The sequence below is a fragment of the Pelodiscus sinensis genome, unplaced genomic scaffold (genome assembly GCF_049634645.1).
Source record: "Pelodiscus sinensis isolate JC-2024 unplaced genomic scaffold, ASM4963464v1 ctg68, whole genome shotgun sequence".
NCBI lineage: Eukaryota > Metazoa > Chordata > Testudines > Trionychidae > Pelodiscus > Pelodiscus sinensis.
Window position 1 is genome coordinate 110,765 of NW_027466009.1, and position 13,736 is coordinate 124,500.

Sequence of the window (13,736 nt, forward strand, 5' to 3'; positions counted from 1 at the left end):
GAATCTTTCCTGGTTGGCTTCCCCAGCGTGTCACTTTCAGGGAACACTGGTGGCCTACCATTGGAGGAGGCTGGACTTGGTGACCCAGGGCCTCCCTGGCAGGCCTCTGTCCCTTCACACACTGGAAAGACCTGCAAGCAACTTGGCAGCCTCTGCTTCCTGCTCTCCCCAAGCCTGATTCTGGTGCGCTCGGCGCCGGCAGTGACCCTTCCAGCCAGACGTGGCCAGTGCCGGGTTTCACACTTGGTAGCAAAGCCTGGCTGTGAATCCAGCTCTCCTGGGTTGTGCGGTGCTGGTCCACGTCTGTACGTGGGCAGGAAGGGCAGCCGGTAACCCCTCGCTACGTCTCCTTGCAGGTTTCGGGTCAGAGGAGAAAGGCAGTGCGCCTACTTGGATGATCGTGAGGTGAGCAGCGCCAGGTGCTACGTGGAGATGCATTTCATCTGCAGCCGGCCGGACGAGTGCTCTCGAAGGAAGCTGAGCGCCGCCAGAGGGGACACAGTGTCGAAGATCACTTGAAGGGCCAATGCACCCTCTTCAGGGAGTGCCCAGTTTTCACATGGGTCATCTCTGGTGGACCCGCCTACCTCTCTGACCGCAGATCCCAGCTGGAAATCTGTCTTTACAAGGCAAACAGCATTAACTTACTGCAGGAGAGCTCCGTGGCGGTGGTACTACATGCTGGTGACCCTTAATACGTGAAGGGCTTAACTTATTTAGATGGAATCTCAGCTTTTATTTTGTAGCTTGTTTGGTTATGAAGAAACCCTGCCAAAGCAAACAGAGCTCGAAACAAAGACTCAGAAAAGAGTCCCATTTATGGAACCGGCGTGTTAACTCTGGAACCTAGTGACGACACTACTGTCTTCCAGTTTCTTCCTTCACTTCCTGGCGAGGGTCATGGACACAGCATGGAGAGTAAGGAGGACTAGACCGGGCTGCCAACATACTACAACAGACCTTGGGCAAGATCTGTGTGGGGGAGGAGGGATCGAGGCCCGCAGAAGGGGTGGAAGGGATGGGGTTGGGGGCTAGCCTCCCCTAGTCAGTGCTTCAGCATCGCATGGCACGAGCTGGCCTGGCCTCCAGCGGTGATTTAAAGGGCCAGGGGTGTCTGCTGCTGCTGTGGTAATGTTGGACAGGAACTCCAGGTCCTCTTTAATTGCTGGGCTATGGGGCAGCTGCTCCCTTCCCCTCCGTCCTCCCTTGGGTATTTCTGGGACCAGGTCTCCCTTTTCCCCACAGTAGGTTCCAACTCCTGGGGGACACGCAAGCATTCCCAGCCAGCCAGGAGATACAGTCCATCCCGCATGTTCTGGGTTGTCCATGGGGCCTCCTACCAGGGGCAGATACTCAGGGGCTACGTCTACACTGGCATGTTTTTCTGAAAATGCTTTTAACGGAAAAGCACCTCAGCGGCTACCTCACCTCCCTCTCTCAGCTGCGCCTTGCAGTGCAGCGCTGCCTACTGGTCACAGAGGGAAACGGCACGAACTTCTGCAATAAGATGAAATGGGGGTAGGGGATCGAATATGGAACTTCTGAAATTAGATGCTCAAAATCTTAGCTAAGGCTCCCACCCGGCAGCAACCCAGGAACAGCAGTGTCTGCATCCCACTCCCAACACTTCCCCAGCCAGGCCAGAGCCTGGGGGTCTCCAGGGACATTCCCTTGCTGGCAAGCCCTGGCCTATAGGAGGAGGGTCCCGCACACCCAGCTCCCCTGCAAAGGCCCCAGGCCCCGGGGAAGCCACAAAGGGAAAGCAAGAAGCAAACACCTGCCCAGCCCCACACCCACATCCCCAGACAGATGATGCCCTTGGATGCAGGGCCAGAGGGGCTGGCCTGGCCTGTCAATCAATTCCCTGGGCTCAGCAGCAACCCAATCAGCCCTTAACGCAGGGGTGGGCCAGAATTTTTGCTGGAGGGCCACTTAATGAATAGTGGGATGTGGTCACGGGCTTGCTCTTCCTCCAGAAGTGGGGTTCTATGCCAGAGGGGACCAGCCTCCTCCCAGAGCTGTCTGGGGTTGGGGCTTTGAATTAACAACACAGCAAAGGGCTCGCTGCTCTTAGCCCAGCTGCTACTGCGGTGCCTGGCAGCCACCCAGGGTTGCTGCAGCTCTTTAAAGGGCTCATGGGTGTGACCCCAGGGTAGCACTGGGGCTGGGAGCCGGGAGCCATTTAAATAGGATCCTGCTGCCTGAGCGACCCTCTGGAAATTCAGTGGCACTGGCTGGGGAGCAGCAGTTTGTGCATCAGGAAAAAAAATAAAAGGTCTCCACCAGCCAGTCCCCGGTGAACCACCCTCAGCAAGGACAGTAGATGTTGCCAAAGACGAAGTGGAAAATGTCGAATCCTTTACCTGCCTTGGCAGCTGTCGCTCACAGATGGAAGCCGGAGATGTCAAATTCAGGGCAGCCTTGCCCTGGGCAGACTGCCTCGCCGGGTGTGCGCCATCACAACATCCCAACTCGGGTCAGACTTTTGGTTGAGAAAGCCGAGTTCACCCCAAGTCTCTGCTCGCACTGGGAGAGGTGGTGACCTGTAGACCGGAGGCGTCCCACAAAAAACCCCACCACGTCCACAGAACACGTTTCCTCTTCTGCTTTTTTTCACGGAAAAGCAGACACGCTCTTGCGAGGAACCCTGTGCACCTTGTGTCACCTGGCCCTGCCTCTGCTTAGGGGCCAGACATGGCAGCTCCTTCTGAGAGCAGCACGGAGCCAGGGCAGAAAGGGAGCCCCCCTCAGCCCCACCGCACTGCTGACTAGGAACCACCTGAGGTAAGCAGCCCCCAGGCAGAGCCCGTATCCCAAACGCCCCCTTCTGCTATTCAACTCTCCCAGGCCCTGCACCCCAACCCCTAGCCCTCAACAGAGTCCCCTTGAGCACCCCAACCCCTTGCCTCCGGTCAGAAAACGCTCCCACACCCAAACTCCCCTCCAGACCCTGCACGCCACACCCCCTCCCCCCACTCCTATCCTAGACCTGGGCCCCCTCCTGCCCTCTGCTCCCCGTCTGCCCCACTACTCTAGACCTGACCCCCTCCCACGGCTGGCAGCCTCTCCCGCCCTCCAAACCCCTGCACCAGCACAGAGCCCCACCCTGCACAGCAAACCCTTCGTCCCCAGCCCTGCCCAGACCTTGCACCCCCAGCTGAGCCCTTACCCCACCCTACCCCCTGAACCCCTCATTTCTGGCCCCAGCCCAGAGCCCACACCCCCTCCCATGCCCCAGCCCGGGGAAGTGAGTGATGAGGGTGGGTGAGATTGAGTGACAGAGTATCTGGAGCGAGTGGGGGCGGGGCCTCAGAGAAGGGGCGGGGCAGGGGCTTGTTCTCAGGGCAGGGCAGGGCAGGTGTCAAGGTTTTCCACTCTGGCATGATAAATGCAGAAGTGGGGGCCAGCAGAAGTCCCCCAAATCCTTCTCTACCAGGCTTTGATATAAAGCTTCCCCCCAAAATCTTAACTTAGATTTGGGGGATAAAATCCGCTGCCACCACCCAAGTAATAATAAAGAAACCAGGGAGAGACTACTTGGGAAATCTCACCCCGAAAGTACAAACCAGGACACAAACAGTAACCAATACCAGGGTAATAAAAAGAAAAGAGAGAGAACGTTTATTAACACCACCGTATTCCCGTTGCAAGCATATTGACTAGATGGAAAAGTTACACATTCATACTCATGGGGAAACTCCTCCATGGGCCTAGAACTTAGTTACAAAGGAAAGCAAAAACATTTTTAAAAGCACAGACGTCAGATCCCATTTCCCAAACTATAAAACCTAGCGGATTTATCTAGACTTTACTCGACTTACAGAAGCGCGAAGAGCCTGTTCTTGGAGGGAGACATTCTGTCTGTCTCTCTCAGTAACCCAAGCAAAACTGCCAGAGACAAAGGAGGGATAAACCCAAAATTCCTTTGTCCCAGTTTGAAATTCCTACCCACATTCCTATTGGCTGAATCTACCTGACTTAGGTACGGTTAACCCCTTAGTTCCCCGGCTGCTGGCTAACCCTTATGATCATGACAGCAGGGCTGTTGGGGTTTGTGTAATTAAACAGAACAGCAGGGTTTCACCGATCGATGCCTGCGAAGTGGCTGTTGGTGAGCAAGTGGCTGGCGAGGGAAAGTTGCGGGATTTGCTGGCTGGGCAGAGGACATTGGGGGCTTCTGGCACTGGAGAACAGTTTGGGATTGTGCAATAAATCATAATAGTTGGGGCTTCATTGCAACACGCTCGGCTGTGAATGGATACATAATGAATTGAACTCAGCCCCCCTGAAAAGCAGGCCTGGGACAGGTACAGCGCAGGATTTACACTATAGAATTCAACTAGCTCCAAGGTTTACCCCATTATTCAGACTTTGATCTGCAACTATGTCAGAGACAATACGGACCTTTTCATTGACACCCACAATTCTACTGCAGGCAACTTTAATAACATGACCACACAGCAGCGACAGCATGCATTAATCCCCCTTGAACAAGAACCGGCATGGGAGAGAATTCAGATACAATAACCTGATTGCAGCGCAGTAGGGGTGGGAGGTACCGGAAGTGAGCCGGGAATCAGCTGTCCCAGCTCACGCCCTGTCCCTCTCGCAGCGCGTCTACTTTTTAAAGGTATGAAGAGCCTAGCGACTCTTAATACATTTAAAGGGAGAGCTGCCGTGGGGTGAGTGCCAGGCTGGGGGCTGACACCGCTGCGGTTCTGGGATCCCCCCCTTATCAACTAATCAAGAAGTTGATGGAAATTACCCACAAGTTCACATCTCCACTCAAATGACATTGGTGCTTTGGAAAATCCCAGCCTGTGTCACTTAGCAGCACAAGTTCGATTGACAATCGAGGGGTCTTACGTCACTTTTGGTTCTTTTCAAAACTCCAGCCTTGGCCCCGCGCACACACGAACCGCTGTATTTAAATACCTATGGGCTGCGTGTGGCTAAAAGGATTTTCACCCTCCTTGCGTTGCTCTTCATGCCTCGGCAGCCAGACCACCCCCGGCTCTACCTCCCTCCCCCCCCCCCACCTATTCAGTCCGGCCTCCCGCTGTGCTTCTCTCCCCCCCTCCCCTCCCCATTGAGGGGTCTCTCCCTGGTCCCTCCCACAGGAGGCTCTGCTCTTCCTTGGTGGGATCTGCCCTCCCCGCTCTGGCATTGGCCTCCAAGGAGCAGAGAGACCCAGCCTAGAGCACCAGCCATAGGGCTGTGGCCAGAGCATCTCTCCCCCGCCAGCCCTGTCTGTGGGAGACTGGGGGGAGGGGCTGGGGGCAGAGTCCTCCAGGGTCATGGAGAGGAGGGGGAGGGGGCGAGAGGAGCCTGTTTCCTGGGGGCAGAGGGGGCACCTCAGGGGCACAGGGAGAGCTGGCAGGGTAAGTATGAATCGGAATCCTTGTAGCCCAGACAGCGGAAGATCGGGCGGAGTCTCTCCCCGGCGAAAGGGGCCGGCGGGAACGTGAAGATCGATTCCACGCTACCAGCATCGTAAAATGCCACCCGCCCCCCTTCGCAGTCCAGATACACCCGGACCCTGCGGGGCATCCTGCCCTGGGGTAATGTGGTGCCTTGCCCAGGGGCTGTGCGAGCCCAGCACCGATCCCATTCGCCCTCCACAGCCCAGACCCCCTGCTCAGGGCTAAATCTAACCTTCCCCTTCCTGCTCACAGGCTCCCTGGCCACCCCCAAGCCCCAGCGTCCCTGTCGCTCCACATTCACCTCCACCTCCCAGTAATGTCTCCCCGAGGTAAAGGCCTCCCGGCCCAGCACACAGCGCTCAGGGTCAAATCTCTCCGGGGTGTCAGGCAGTGACTGCCATTTGCATTCCCATCTCACACGTCTCCGATCCTCCGACACGACGAGCTGGGGATGGGCCGTGTCTGGATCCAGAGTCACGTCAGCTGGGGAGAGAGAATCCGAGCGTGAGGGGCAGAGCCCGGCCCTGGGGAGGGTCCGATCCTGCCCGGGACAGAACCTGCCCCAGCTGGGGAGTGACTCAGGCATCTCCCCCCTCCAGGCTTCCCCCCGCTTTGTCCGGGGAGCCGCGCTGAGAGCTCAGCCCCGTGCCGGGGGACTCACCCAGACCAGGGACAGGGGCAGGATCGGCTCTGCTGAGCCAGGCCCCCACCCCACAGTCTGACTGGCAGACTCATCTCTATCAGACATTCTTAAATACCCATGTTGGGAAGTGGAAAAAACAGATTGACAAAGCCAGACGAGTACCCCGGCATCAGCTTCTTCAAGACAGGCCCAACAAACAAAACAGCAGTACACCACTGGTCATCACCCACAGTGTGTCTAGACGACAGGTTTTTGTTGACATCTACACAGCCACTGAGTTCTGTCAACATAACTTCGACAGAACTCAGCAGTTTTGTTGACATCTGTGAAAGTCATTCCATGAGGAATAACGCCTTTTGTTGACAGAGTTCTGTTGACAGAAGGTGTTACTGTATCTACACTGTCCTCTGCGTCTACACTTTGTGGCTTGCTTTGTCGACAGAGCTGGATGCAGTCTAAACGCTCTTTGTCGACAGAAGCTTTGTCGACAGTATCTGTTGACAAAACATCTGTCGACAAAAACTGTAGTCTAGACATACCCCTACAGCTCCAGATTAACCCCCCCAGTGCATCATTAACTATCTACAACCTCTCCTGGAAAACCATCCCTCACTTCCACAGACCTTGGGGACAGGCCAGTCCTCGCCTACAAACCTCCTAACCTGAAGCAAATTCCTTTTAGCATCCACATATCACACCTCAAACACACTCATCCAGGAACCTACCCCTGGAATAAACTTCATTGCCAACTCTGCCCACACATCTATACAAGCGACACCATCACAGGACCTAACCACATAAGCCACCTCATCACCTTTCAGCTGCACATCCACCAACATAATCTACGCCATCAAGTGCTGGCCATGCCCCTCTGCCATGGATATTGGCCAAATTGGACAGCCTCTGAGACAAAGGATTAATGGACATGGATCAGATATCCAAAATGGTAACACACAGGAACCTTCAGAGGGGAGCTGTCTTAGTCTGTAGCTGGAAAAATTTCAAAACCAGCGACTAGTTGTGCTGGGAACTGCAAAGACACACAGGCTGTGTCTAGACTACATGCCTCTGTCGGCAGAGGCATGTAGATTAGACACATAGGCAAAGGCAAATGAAGCCACGATTTAAATGATCGCGGCTTCATTTACATTTACATGGCTGACGCGCTGAGCTGACAAACAGCTAATCAGCTGTTTGTCGGCTCGCGCGCTAGTCTGGACGTTCCCCCTGTCGACATCAAAGCCCTTTGTTGGCAGCCCCGTTATTCCTCGTGGAATGAGGTTTACCGGAGTCTGCCGACAAAGGGCTTTGATATCGACAGGGGGAAAGTCCAGACGAGCGCGGGAGCCGACAAACAGCTGATCAGCTGTTTGTCGGCTCAGTGCGGCAGCCATGTAAATGTAAATGAAGCCGCGATCATTTAAATCGCGGCTTCATTTGCCTTTGCCAAAAAAACAAATCTACATGCCTCTGCCGACAGAGGCATGTAGTTTAGACATACCCTGAGAGTATGTCTGCACAGCAAAGTTATTTTGAAATAAGCAGGGAAACCTGAAAATGAGTCTGAGGCAGGCTTTCATAACGTAGACAGGTTATCTTGATGTAGAGCCCCAGGAAGCCCTCGGGATGAATAACTTAGAATGGCCCTGGTGAGGGGCTATTTTGAAATAGCAGCAATGGAGCATCTACACACACCCTATTTCGAAATAGCTATTTCAGAATAGGAATTATTCCTTGTAGAATGAAGTTTACGGATTTTGGAAAAAGCCGTCCGTTATTTCAAATTACTTAGAAATACAAGAAACCTCCTATTTACAACCCCCCGCACTTATGACCTTTTCTGTAAACGCGGAAGGGGCCAAAATCCACCGACTTACGTCCTCTTCCCAGCATTTAGAACAGTGTACAATGCCCGTCGTGAATACAGGCTTGAGTTAAAACACCTCCGACTTCCGACACCATTCCCAGAACCGATCATGTCACAAGTTGGGGTCAGCGTGTAACGGAATAGCTGTGTAGAGGCTCACATTGTTATTTCGGAATAACGACCCTTATTTTGAAATAGCTTTGCTGTGTAGACATAACTCAGATCCACTCTGTGGGCACATCTAAACTACGTTGTATTTTCAAAAGAGGTTATGCAAATTCTTCCGCCCTCTGCCCCCTGTTCTTTCTTTAGACTGTAAATTCACTGGCACAGGGTCGTCTCTTCCTGTGTCTGTGCAGTGCCCAGCATCAGCGCCAACCTGATTTTCCTTTTGCCTTCGGGCACTACCACAGTGCTACTAGTCAAAGCACATGCCAAAGGCCTTAGTGCAGGGCGTATCTGCCAGGCACAGCGACAGAGATCACTGTGTGATAGGAAACAAGACACCAATTGCTTAGTGACTAGTTGCCAGTCGACTCCAACTCTCCAGCTGGGAGCCAGTCCCACACTCTGCCCTGCTGGACCCCGGGGAGCCATGTCGTGGGTCTAAAATCCCTTCCCTGCACGGGGAAGTGAAAGGGGGAGAGAGAAGGAGCCACCTACCTGTGCAAAGTGCCTGTGATGTCCTAGAGGAGACAGAGAAAAGGAAATTCAGTTTTCCCCGATGGAGGTTCACAGTGAAATTGAAATGATTTGTTATTTATTAACACAAACAAACCCATTCAATGTGTTGCCTTCGCTCCCATGAAAAAAGGCAGCAAGTGCAGGATCTAAGCCTAAGGTTTTTGTCTATGGAGCTCACTAGCTCGGTGCGTTACCCCCTTGGGCACATGGAATCAGAGGGCTCAGGCGGGTGATGTGCGGAACAAAGATCTCCCGAACACTCACGGCTTTGGGAACGACCCCTTCTGCAGAAGGCAGGGGATCAGGAGGGAAGGCTGCCCCCAGGCCATGCTATCCCCAGGCTGTAAACTCTCTCCCCGCTCTCCCTCAACCGTTCTCAAGGCCCATACTGAGAGCTTCTTGGCGGCCACAGGAAGTCGGGGCTGGAGGAGAACAATGGGATTGGGGTACAGAGTCACTATGTGGTAATGTATGGCTAAGTGTGCATTGGTTCCGATTTGAATTTGTTATCTTCTAATTCTATTGGATTTCCCTTTGGCCTTGCACAATGAGGCAGGCAGAACAGAGCTCCTCGAGGGATGGAGACTCCACTACTTCCCTAGGGAACCCATTCCAGTGCTTCACCACCCTCCTAGTGAAATAGTTTTTCCTAATATCCAATCTAGACCTCTCCCACCACAACTTGAGCCCATTGCTCCTTGTTCTGCCACCTGTCACCACTGTGAACAGCCTCTCTCCATCCTCTTTGGAACCTCCCCTCAGGAAGTTGAAGGCTGCTATCAAAACCCCCAGACTAAACAGACCCAACTTCCTCAGCCTCTCCCCCTAGGTCATATGCTCCAGCCCCCTAATCTTTTTGGTTGCCCTCCTCTGGACTCTTTCAATGCGTCCACATCCTTTTTGTGGTGGGGGGCCCAGAACTGGACACAATACTCACATTTGGCCTCAACAGAGCTGATAGTTTAGCCACATACTCATCCCGCCTCTTTTCAATTTCCTTCTTCAGCTCTTCCCCCGGGCCAGCAGGAGTCGCTCTTGTTCCTTCAGAAAGTTGGACAGTTGCTCAAACTCAGACACAATTTTCTGCTTCTCAGTTTCTAGCTGTTTCTGAAATCACACAGTATGAAAAGGGAAAGCAGAGGAGAGGAACAAAGTGAATTGTGGGACATTTTATAAAGATGTGCGTATGCAGATGCAAACATGGCATTGCAACCCCAGAGAATTTAACATCTGTTATTTTATGAAGAGCTTACTCATCCTGTTTCTGAAGCACTCTCTAGTCCCTCATGCCCTAGGAGCAAGCAAATCAGAGCAGATTTCTAACTCAAATCTTTTCATGGCAAGTACTGATATAGACAGTTCTGTGCACATTGTGATTGGCCTGCTTTGGCCCAGAACTGTATTTTAAACACCAAAAAGGACCTGGAAAAGGTGGTTCCAAAGTGGGGAAAGTGCATAAAACATAGCACACTATCTTGAGGACAATATTTCAGGACTGCGAACCAATTCCCAGCACAATCCTGTTAACCCACTGCAGCCCACAACCACTTTTGAACACTGTCAAATGTTGTGGAGCAGAAACATTTAGACCGATCTAAACATTCCCAGGGTATGTCTACACTTGCACCCTCTTTTGATAGAGCGATGCGAACGTAGACATTTGAAATTGCAAATGAAGCTGGGATTAAAATATCCCACGCTTCATTTGCATATTCGTGGACCAGCACTATTTCAAAATACCTGATTTTGAAATAAAAAGCGCTGTTCAGATGTGGTTATTTTGAAAGAAAACCCTTCTTTCGAAATAACTGTTAAACCTCATTTTAGGAGGAATAAAGGTTATTTTGAAAGAAGGGTTTTTCTTTCAAAATAACCACATCTTAACAGCGCTTTTTATATCGAAATAAGGTATTTTGAAACAGTGTGACTCCACAAATATGCAAATGAAGATATTGTAATCCCGGCTTCATTTGCAATTTTGAATGTCTTCATTTGCATCCTTCTATCAAAAGACATAAACATAGCCCCAGTGAAAAACAACAGACTCTAATCTCTGACTTGCCCAGTTGAAAGTGATTCTTCCCCAAAACGTACAACAAATAAAAACATCTGAAAAGCTGAATCAGTGACAGTGGTTTATGTGGTGGTGTTACTCAGAAGTTACTCAGAAGTCAATACCGAAGCTGACTACGCTTATTTCATACGCCATGTTTCAGTTAGGGACTTCTTCTTTTACGGTATCTGCTGTTTTTTCAATTATTTTATTTAAATGCCCTCCCTGGCTATTTCCGCTGGTTTCTTACCTGGTAAGCCTTTGCAGCTTCCTCTATGGGAACCACGGTGTGGTCTTTGTGTTCTTGGGACAGGTGGCAAACCATGCAAATGGGGATTTGGTCCTCTTGGCAGAAGATTTGAAAACCCTCCTTGTGTTTCTCACACACTCTCTCCACTTCTGGCTTATTTTTGTGAGTCCATTCTCAGCGGTCTGGAGGCTTCCACAATATTCCTCAGCTGTCTGTTCGGTTTGAAATTCCTCTGGGAGAAGGTTTCTCTGCACTCCGGACAGCGGAAGTTTCTACTCAGTCCCTGCCACCACTGTGATATGCAGGCTTGGCAGAAATTGTGCCCACAATCCAGATACACGGGATCTTTATCTGTACACACTGACCAAGTCAGTTCACTCAGGAGCGTGTGTCCTGCCCTCGCAGCAGCCACGGCTGCTTCTGCACCGAGGGGAGGAAATTAATTTCCTTTTCTCTTCTCAGAAATGAGCTGAAATGAAAGTTCAACACCAAATGTTCCTTTCTTGATCAGTTTCACTCTCGCCTGTTAGTCTTCTGAGTTCGGACTCAAAGGGAGGCTGGCCCAGAAACACTGCAAGGGCAGCACCTCGCACAGCTGGTCCCAGCCAGACGTGACACACAGCCAGCTGGCAGAACAGAAGGTTTATTAGTTGACAGGGATACTGCGTAGAACAGACTTGTGAGCACAGGAGCCAGAAGCAGCCAGCACGATCCAGCTTGGGGAGAAAGGGGCTCAGAGCCACGGCCCCCTCCATGTATCCTCAGCCAGCTGAGACTCACTCACACACTCAGAAACTTGTTGTTGGGAGGCATGTTCGTCCTGCCATTTGGGTTTCGGCATCGCTGAGGCCTCTGGCGAGAGCGTTGGTGGTCGAAGGGCCTCTGTTGCTGGTGGTGTTGCTGCCACTGATGTCTGACGTAGGTCCCAGCCCTGCATGTACCCTGCATGTACCCCTGCCTCCTGCTTTGTCCAGCTTCCCAGGCAAAATGTGTCACCTGGTTGCACACTCCTCCCAGACTCACGTTACAGAAAGCCTGTGGATCTAAGGCAGGGATTATGGCAGCTAAAGTCATCATTTTGAATCGTTGTTTCTTGAGCTATTTGTTCAAACGGCGGAGATCTAGGATGGGGCGCCAACCTCCGGACCTCTTCTGGGTGAGGAAATAAAGTGAGTAAAAGCCCCTGTTCCTGAAATCCTTTGGGACTGGCTCTATAGCACCGAGAGAGAGAAGGCGGTCGACTTCTAGTTGGAGGAGGGTCTCAGGAGAGGGGTCCCTGAAGAGGGACGGGGTGGGAGGGGTGGTTGGTGGGATGGCTATGAAAGGGATAGGGTAGCCAGATTGAACAATCTCGAGGACCCATCTGTCCGTAGTGATTTTTGCCCATTGATGTAGAAAGGGCCTCAGCCGGTGGTGAAAGAGCTGGGTCGTACGATTCGTGATGCTGCCTGTGACTGTCTGCTCACCCTCGACCAATCCAGCAAACCTGTCGCTTCTTGTTGGGAGGCATGTTCGTCCTGCCATTTGGGTTTCAGCATCGCTGAGGCCTCTGGCGAGAGCGTTGGTGGTCGAAGGGCCTCTGTTGCTGGTGGTGTTGCTGCCACTGATGTCTGATGTAGGAGTAGTCATATCTGCGCTGGTCTGGTGCCGCGCCAGCGGTAGAGCGGGTCGGCGCTGTGTAGTCCGGCACCGTGCGGTGACTCAGAGCCGGTGCCGGCGCCGGTGCCGTGATGGTCGGGTCCGAGGCTGCTCTCGGAGCCGGCTCAGCGCTCTGCACCGGAGTGAAGGGAAGCGGCTGAGCTGGTGCTGTCCGGGGAGCCGGCGTTTGGGAAGCCTCCCGTGGCCGCCTCGGTTTCAGAGCCGCTGAGGCAGGGGGACGTGGCTTTACATTGCCAAACGTCCCAGGTGTGTCTGCCTGGTTTTCCCTGCCATTAAAGGCAGCTAGCAGGGATCCCGCTGGGGACAGCCTTGCCTTCTTTTGGAGGCCTGTAGTGGGGGAGGAAGCCCGGCGTTTGTGGGGCTGCTGATCCGAGTCGGCTTGCTGTGATTGCAGGCCTCTGTCAAAGAGGAGCATGCGAAGGCGCCTCTCTCTATCTTTTCTAGCCCTGGAAGTGAGTTTTGTACAATGGGCACACTTCCGGGGGATGTGAGTTTCCCCCAGGCAACGGATGCAGTCCGAGTGGCCTCCAGGCAGGAGCCGCATTTTTTTTTTGCCAGCAGCCTGAGGCAGGTTTTTTTTTTTTTTTTTTTTTAAGTAGCAAAGAGACAGCTAGTTATTCAAATGTTGGTAACTTGGTGATAATGTCTCTGTTCTGTCGTCTTTGTTCCTTTTCTCTTTTTACTTTTTTTTTTTTTTAAGGTGAAAGCAACTATGTACAGCGGAGTTGACGGGAGAACAGCTGAGAGGCGGGAGGTAAGAGCGGTTTCTCTTCTTACTCCCGATAGTTCTGTCTTTTTTTTTTTTTTTTTTTAAATAAGGAGAAAAACAAGGAAAAGAGAGAAAAATAGGATTGTATGTACGGGGGAGGGGGGAACGAGAAGGAGTCTAGTTCAGTGAGTGAGGTAAGGAGCGTGGTTCCAAGCGTCTGCAGCCTGAGGCGGTGAAGAGGAACTGGCAGGAGGCCGGACCGCGCGACACAGAAAAGAGCACGAAAGCCGCGAGCCCGTGGCACATGCGTGGTCTGGCCGAACACTGCTCATCAAAAGCTTCCGTCTGCAGCGCTGAGGCAAGCCCAGCACCCCCCATAAGTGGAAGAAGAACTCCTTGTTTCTGGCCCTAGCTCAGAGTTCAAACCCCCTCCCACACCCCAGCCCCC

General features: G+C 52.5%; 2 protein-coding genes across 6 annotated transcripts in view; one reads left to right on the plus strand and one right to left on the minus strand.

Moving 5' to 3' along the window:
* LOC142825917 (C-type lectin domain family 2 member D-like) overlaps nucleotides 1-3,452 on the plus strand; it is a 111,980-nt gene extending 108,528 nt beyond the window's left edge. For all 4 annotated transcript variants that reach the window (XM_075918082.1, XM_075918080.1, XM_075918081.1 and 1 more), the window contains one exon: nucleotides 357-3,452. In XM_075918082.1, the coding sequence (XP_075774197.1) occupies nucleotides 357-519 (163 nt within the window). In that variant the 3' untranslated portion in view covers nucleotides 520-3,452. The remainder of the gene's footprint in view (nucleotides 1-356) is intronic.
* A 146-nt stretch (nucleotides 3,453-3,598) lies between these two features.
* On the minus strand, nucleotides 3,599-11,515 carry LOC102446492 (butyrophilin subfamily 2 member A2-like). 2 transcript variants are annotated; one of them, XM_075918085.1, is made up of 4 exons: nucleotides 10,921-11,515; nucleotides 9,555-9,658; nucleotides 8,597-8,619; nucleotides 3,599-5,906 (listed from the first exon to the last, which is right to left on the minus strand). In XM_075918085.1, coding segments are annotated over exons 2-4 (576 nt in total). In that variant the 5' UTR covers nucleotides 9,557-9,658; nucleotides 10,921-11,515; the 3' UTR covers nucleotides 3,599-5,355. The 2 variants fall into 2 exon arrangements, with proteins under 2 accessions (XP_075774200.1, XP_075774199.1); XM_075918084.1 differs by having other exon boundaries at nucleotides 9,555-9,724; nucleotides 10,921-11,514.
* Nucleotides 11,516-13,736: the final 2,221 nt, after the last annotated feature.